The following is a 7,661-nucleotide window of genomic DNA, read 5'->3' as shown; positions in this document are numbered from 1 at the left end:
CAGTAGGGGGAGTGCTGCTGAGCGTGAGGTAATACAGTAGGGGCAGTGCTGCTCAGTGTGAGGTAATACAGTAGAGGGAGTGCTGCTCAGCGTGAGGTAATACAGTAGGGGGAGTGCTGCTCAGCGTGAGGTAATACAGTAGGGGGAGTGCTGCTCAGTGTGAGGTAATACAGTAGGGGGAGTGCTGCTCGGCGTGAGGTAATACAGTAGGGGGAGTGCTGCTCAGTGTGAGGTAATACAGTAGGGGGAGTGCTGCTCAGCGTGAGGTAATACAGTAGGGGGAATGCTGCTCAGAGTGAGGTAATACAGAATGGGGAGTGCTGCTCAGTGTGAGGTAATACAGTATGGGGAGTGCTGCTCAGTGAGGTAATACAGTATGGGGAGTGCTGCTCAGTGTGAGGTAATACAGTAGGGGGAGTGCTGCTCAGCGTGAGGTAATACAGTAGGGGGAGTGCTGCTCAGTGTGAGGTAATACAGTAGGGGGAGTGCTGCTCGGCGTGAGGTAATACAGTAGGGGGAGTGCTGCTCAGTGTGAGGTAATACAGTAGAGGGAGTGCTGCTCAGCGTGAGGTAATACAGTAGGGGGAATGCTGCTCAGAGTGAGGTAATACAGAATGGGGAGTGCTGCTCAGTGTGAGGTAATACAGTATGGGGAGTGCTGCTCAGTGAGGTAATACAGTATGGGGAGTGCTGCTCAGTGTGAGGTAATACAGTAGGGGGAGTGCTGCTCAGCGTGAGGTAATACAGTAGGGGGAGTGCTGCTCAGTGTGAGGTAATACAGTAGGGGGAGTGCTGCTCAGCATGAGGTAATACAGTATGGGGAGTGCTGCTCAGTGTGAGGTAATACAGTAGGGGGAGTGCTGCTCAGCGTGAGGTAATACAGTAGGGGGAGTGCTGCTCAGTGTGAGGTAATACAGTAGGGGGAGTGCTGCTCAGCATGAGGTAATACAGTAGGGGGAGTGCTGCTCAGCCTGAGGTAATACAGTAGGGGGAGTGCTGCTCAGCGTGAGGTAATACAGTATGGGGAGTGCTGCTCAGTGAGGTAATACAGTAGGGGGAGTGCTGCTCAACGTGAGGTAATACAGTAGGGGGAGTGCTGCTCAACGTGAGGTAATACAGTAGGGGGAGTGCTGCTCAGTGTGAGGTAATACAGTAGGGGGAGTACTGCTCAGCGTGAGGTAATACAGTAGGGGGAGTGCAGGTCAGCATGAGGTAATACAGTAGGGGTAGTGCTGCTCAGCGTGAGGTAATACAGTAGGGGGAGTGCTGCTCAGCATGAGGTAATACAGAAGGGAGAGTGCTGCTCAGCGTGAGGTAATACAGTAGGGGGAGTGCTGCTCAGCTTGAGGTAATACAGTAGGGGGAGTGCTGCTCAGTGTGAGGTAATACAGTAGGGGGAGTGCTGCTCAGTGTGAGGTAATACAGTAGAGGGAGTGCTGCTCAGTGTGAGGTAATACAGTAGGGGTAGTGCTGCTCAGCGTGAGTTAATACAGTAGGGGGAGTGCTGCTCAGCGTGAGGTAATACAGTAGGGGGAGTGCTGCTCAGCGTGAGGTAATACAGTAGGGGGAGTGCTGCTCAGCATGAGGTAATACAGTAGGGAGAGTGCTGCTCGGCTTGAGGTAATACAGTAGGGGTAGTGCTGCTCAGCGTGACGTAATACAGTAGGGGGAGTGCTGCTCGGCTTGAGGTAATACAGTAGGGGGAGTGCTACTCAGTGTGAGGTAATACAGTAGGGGTAGTGCTGCTCAGCGTGAGGTAATACAGTAGGGGGAGTGCTGCTCAGCGTGAGGTAATACAGTAGGGGGAGTGCTGCTCAGTGTGAGGTAATACAGTAGGGGGAGTGCTGCTCAGCGTGAGGTAATACAGTAGGGGGAGTGCTGCTCAGCGTGAGGTAATACAGTAGGGAGAGTGCTGCTCAGCGTGAGGTAATACAGTAGGGGGAGTGCTGCTCAGCGTGAGGTAATACAGTAGGGGGAGCGCTGCTCAGCGTGAGGTAATACAGTAGGGAGAGTGCTGCTCAGCATGAGGTAATACAGTAGGCGGAGTGCTGCTCAGCGTGAGGTAATACAGTAGGGGGAGTGCTGCTCAGCGTGAGGTAATACAGTAGGGGGAGTGCTGCTCAGCATGAGGTAATACAGTAGGGAGAGTGCTGCTCAGCGTGAGGTAATACAGTAGGGGGAATGCTGCTCAGCGTGAGGTAATACAGTAGGGAGAGTGCTGCTCAGTGTGAGGTAATACAGTAGGGGGAGTGCTGCTCAGCGTGAGGTAATACAGGAACGTACTGAAGAGAACGTCTTCAGAGAATGCACTCAGAGCATGAAAGTATGGAGCATGGTAGTATACATATTGAGAAACTGTAGGTGTGTGTGTGTGTGTGTGTGCGTCTAGCTGTGTGTTCGCTTCAGTGGGTCGCTCAAAAAATAATATATTTAAAAGTATTTGAAAACCCTTTGAAAGTCATGCTGAGGGAAAAGGACTGTCCAATAAGTTGCTTTGGCTGCACGTCACTGTGGAGGAAATGTTAATGCCTGGCACTTTGGCAGCTTTACACTCATAACTCCGACTGGGCTTGACATGCATTTTAAATAGTAGGATACACTGTGACCTTTACAATTCCCATCATCATATCCTCCTACAAGCCAATCAGGGTCTGGATGATCTCAAATAGCAGCCTATGTTCTATATAATGTCAACAACTCTCTCTCTATCTCTCACAAGTAGTGCGCTGTGTAGGGATTAGGAACCCAGGGTTTTGGTGATTCACATCACAGAGAAGACATTATGAATCCTCCAGTAATGTGGTGGTGATTATTCTCCTTCACCATGGGTCCTAGGGGAATAATACATTTTAATTAAAGTATCCTACTCTAATTGCAGAAATCAACGGCCAGGACTTCTCTCTGGCTGTGTCCCAAAATGGCACCTTATTCCATATATAGTGCACTACTTTTAACCTGGGCCCATAGGGATCTTGTCAAAAGTAGTGCACTATATAGGGAATGGAGTGCCATTTGGGACCCATACTTTCTCTAGTACTTCTTGATCTAATTAGCTGATTTGACAACGATGACGAAGGGTGGCAATGGAACGATTATATACCAAGGCACCGGAACACTTACCATTCCACTACTAACATCAAATTAAAGTAAACTACATTGAACTACTCATTTAAATCTCTACCGAGCAACTTACCATTCCACACTTCTGATAAAGTAATATCTAAAAGTTAAAAATTATGAACATTATCCCACTGTGGCCAACGGCATGGAACATTATCCCACTTTAAGGAAAGAGGGCTTCAGTATACTCCCAGGCTGTGCGCAGACACACATGGTATACACATAGACACACACAAACACTTAACCGTTTTGTCATTTAGCAGACGTTCTTATTCAGAGCGACTTACAGTAAGTGCATTCATCTACACACAGACACACAAACAGTACTCACAGGCTGTAGAGTCAGCAGGAGTTCATTCAGAGGGTTGGTCAGGTTGGTGCCAAACACCATGAAGCCAGAACTGATGCCAGCAGAGTGAAGAGCTTTGTCCAAACTGCAGAACAGAACAGACTAGTTTAGTTCTCTTCCAAGGAAATGATTGTTCACAGGAGGGTACATTCACAGACAAACTATTTCACATGAGTTTAACAGCACGTTACTATAACAGACACAAACTATTTCACATGAGTTTAACAGCACGTTACTATAACAGACACAAACTATTTCACATGAGTTTAACAGCACGTTACTATAACAGACACAAACTATTTCACATGAGTTTAACAGCACGTTACTATAACAGACACAAACTATTTCACATGAGTCTAACAGCACGTTACTATAACAGACACAAACTATTTCACATTAGTTTAACAGCACGTTACTATAACAGACAAAAACTATTTCACATGAGTTTAACAGCACGTTACTATAACAGACACAAACTATTTCACATGAGTCTAACAGCACGTTACTATAACAGACACAAACTATTTCACATGAGTTTAACAGCACGTTACTATAACAGACACAAACTATTTCACATGAGTCTAACAGCACGTTACTATAACAGACACAAACTATTTCACATGAGTTTAACAGCACGTTACTATAACAGACACAAACTATTTCACATGAGTTTAACAGCACGTTACTATAACAGACACAAACTATTTCACATGAGTCTAACAGCACGTTACTATAACAGACACAAACTATTTCACATGAGTTTAACAGCACGTTACTATAACAGACACAAACTATTTCACGAGTTTAACAGCACGTTACTATAACAGACACAAACTATTTCACATGAGTTTAACAGCACGTTACTATAACAGACACAAACTATTTCACATGAGTTTAACAGCACGTTACTATAACAGACACAAACTATTTCACATGAGTCTAACAGCACGTTACTATAACAGACACAAACTATTTCACATGAGTTTAACAGCACGTTACTATAACAGACACAAACTATTTCACATGAGTCTAACAGCACGTTACTATAACAGACACAAACTATTTCACATGAGTTTAACAGCACGTTACTATAACAGACACAAACTATTTCACATGAGTTTAACAGCACGTTACTATAACAGACACAAACTATTTCACATGAGTTTAACAGCACGTTACTATAACAGACACAAACTATTTCACATGAGTTTAACAGCACGTTACTATAACAGACACAAACTATTTCACATGAGTCTAACAGCACGTTACTATAACAGACACAAACTATTTCACGAGTTTAACAGCACGTTACTATAACAGACACAAACTATTTCACATGAGTCTAACAGCACGTTACTATAACAGACACAAACTATTTCACATGAGTTTAACAGCACGTTACTATAACAGACACAAACTATTTCACATGAGTCTAACAGCACGTTACTATAACAGACACAAACTATTTCACATGAGTTTAACAGCACGTTACTATAACAGACACAAACTATTTCACATGAGTCTAACAGCACGTTACTATAACAGACACAAACTATTTCACATGAGTTTAACAGCACGTTACTATAACAGACACAAACTATTTCACATGAGTCTAACAGCACGTTACTATAACAGACACAAACTATTTCACATGAGTTTAACAGCACGTTACTATAACAGACACAAACTATTTCACATGAGTTTAACAGCACGTTACTATAACAGACACAAACTATTTCACATGAGTTTAACAGCACGTTACTATAACAGACACAAACTATTTCACATGAGTCTAACAGCACGTTACTATAACAGATAAAAACTATTTCACATGAGTTTAACAGCACGTTACTATAACAGACAAAAACTATTTCACATGAGTTTAACAGCACGTTACTATAACAGACACAAACTATTTCACATGAGTCTAACAGCACGTTACTATAACAGACACAAACTATTTCACATGAGTTTAACAGCACGTTACTATAACAGACACAAACTATTTCACATGAGTTTAACAGCACGTTACTATAACAGACACAAACTATTTCACATGAGTTTAACAGCACGTTACTATAACAGACACAAACTATTTCACATGAGTTTAACAGCACGTTACTATAACAGACACAAACTATTTCACATGAGTCTAAAAGCACGTTACTATAACAGACACAAACTATTTCACATGAGTCTAACAGCACGTTACTATAACAGACACAAACTATTTCACATGAGTCTAACAGCACGTTACTATAACAGACACAAACTATTTCACATGAGTCTAACAGCACGTTACTATAACAGATAAAAACTATTTCACATGAGTCTAACAGCACGTTACTATAACAGACACAAACTATTTCACATGAGTCTAACAGCACGTTACTATAACAGACACAAACTATTTCACATGAGTTTAACAGCACGTTACTATAACAGACACAAACTATTTCACATGAGTTTAACAGCACGTTACTATAACAGACACAAACTATTTCACATGAGTTTAACAGCACGTTACTATAACAGACACAAACTATTTCACGAGTCTAACAGCACGTTACTATAACAGATAAAAACTATTTCACATGAGTTTAACAGCACGTTACTATAACAGACACAAACTATTTCACATGAGTCTAACAGCACGTTACTATAACAGACACAAACTATTTCACATGAGTTTAACAGCACGTTACTATAACAGACACAAACTATTTCACATGAGTCTAACAGCACGTTACTATAACAGACACAAACTATTTCACATGAGTTTAACAGCACGTTACTATAACAGACACAAACTATTTCACATGAGTCTAACAGCACGTTACTATAACAGACACAAACTATTTCACATTAGTTTAACCATGCATCATAAATCCATTTGAATTTTATCAGATATGAGATATGACAGGACCCTGCAACTTCTCAGGCTACACTATCTACAATCACACTGTCAGGACCCTGCAACTTCTCAGGCTACACTAACTACAATCACACTGTCAGGACCCTGCAACTTCTCAGGCTACACTAACTACAATCACACTGTCAGGACCCTGCAACTTCTCAGGCTACACTAACTTCAATCACCCTGTCAGGACCCTGCAACTTCTCAGGCTACACTAACTACAATCACACTGTCAGGACCCTGCAACTTCTCAGGCTACACTATCTACAATCACACTGTCAGGACCCTGCAACTTCTCAGGCTACACTATCTACAATCACACTGTCAGGACCCTGCAACTTCTCAGGCTACACTAACTACAATCACACTGTCAGGACCCTGCAACTTCTCAGGCTACACTAACTACAATCACACTGTCAGGACCCTGCAACTTCTCAGGCTACACTAACTTCAATCACACTGTCAGGACCCTGCAACTTCTCAGGCTACACTAACTACAATCACAATGAAAGGACCCTGCAACTTCTCTGGCTACACTAACTACACTAACTACACTAACTACAATCACACTGTCAGGACCCTGCAACTTCTCTGGCTACACTAACTACAATCACAATGAAAGGACCCTGCAACTTCTCTGGCTACACTAACTACACTAACTACACTAACTACAATCACACTGTCAGGACCCTGCAACTTCTCTGGCTACACTAACTACACTAACTACAATCACACTGTCAGGACCCTGCAACTTCTCTGGCTACACTAACTACAATCACACTGTCAGGACCCTGCAACTTCTCAGGCTACACTAACTACAATCACACTGTCAGGACCCTGCAACTTCTCAGGCTACACTAACTACAATCACACTGTCAGGACCCTGCAACTTCTCAGGCTACACTAACTACAATCACACTGTCAGGACCCTGCAACTTCTCAGGCTACACTAACTACAATCACACTGTAAGGACCCTGCAACTTCTCAGGCTACACTAACTACAATCACAATGAAAGGACCCTGCAACTTCTCAGGCTACACTAACTACAATCACACTGTCAGGACCCTGCAACTTCTCAGGCTACACTAACTTCAATCACACTGTCAGGACCCTGCAACTTCTCAGGCTACACTAACTACAATCACAATGAAAGGACCCTGCAACTTCTCTGGCTACACTAACTACAATCACACTGTCAGGACCCTGCAACTTCTCAGGCTACACTAACTACAATCACAATGAAAGGACCCTGCAACTTCTCAGGCTACACTAA

At 43.1% G+C, this 7,661-nt stretch overlaps 1 protein-coding gene across 3 annotated transcripts in view; it reads right to left on the bottom strand.

Annotated features, from left to right (window-relative positions):
- LOC110516668 (lysosomal cobalamin transport escort protein LMBD1) overlaps window positions 1-7,661 on the bottom strand; it is a 261,287-nt gene that overhangs the window by 85,379 nt on the left and 168,247 nt on the right. For all 3 annotated transcript variants that reach the window (XM_036960939.1, XM_036960940.1, XM_036960941.1), the window contains one exon: window positions 3,452-3,554. In XM_036960939.1, coding sequence (XP_036816834.1) covers window positions 3,452-3,554 — 103 coding nt within the window. The remainder of the gene's footprint in view (window positions 1-3,451; window positions 3,555-7,661) is intronic.

Source organism: Oncorhynchus mykiss, chromosome 23 (assembly GCF_013265735.2).
Source record: "Oncorhynchus mykiss isolate Arlee chromosome 23, USDA_OmykA_1.1, whole genome shotgun sequence".
Taxonomy (NCBI): Eukaryota; Metazoa; Chordata; class Actinopteri; order Salmoniformes; family Salmonidae; genus Oncorhynchus; species Oncorhynchus mykiss.
Note: the sequence above shows the minus strand (reverse complement) of the source record. Positions and strands in the feature narration are given on the sequence as shown.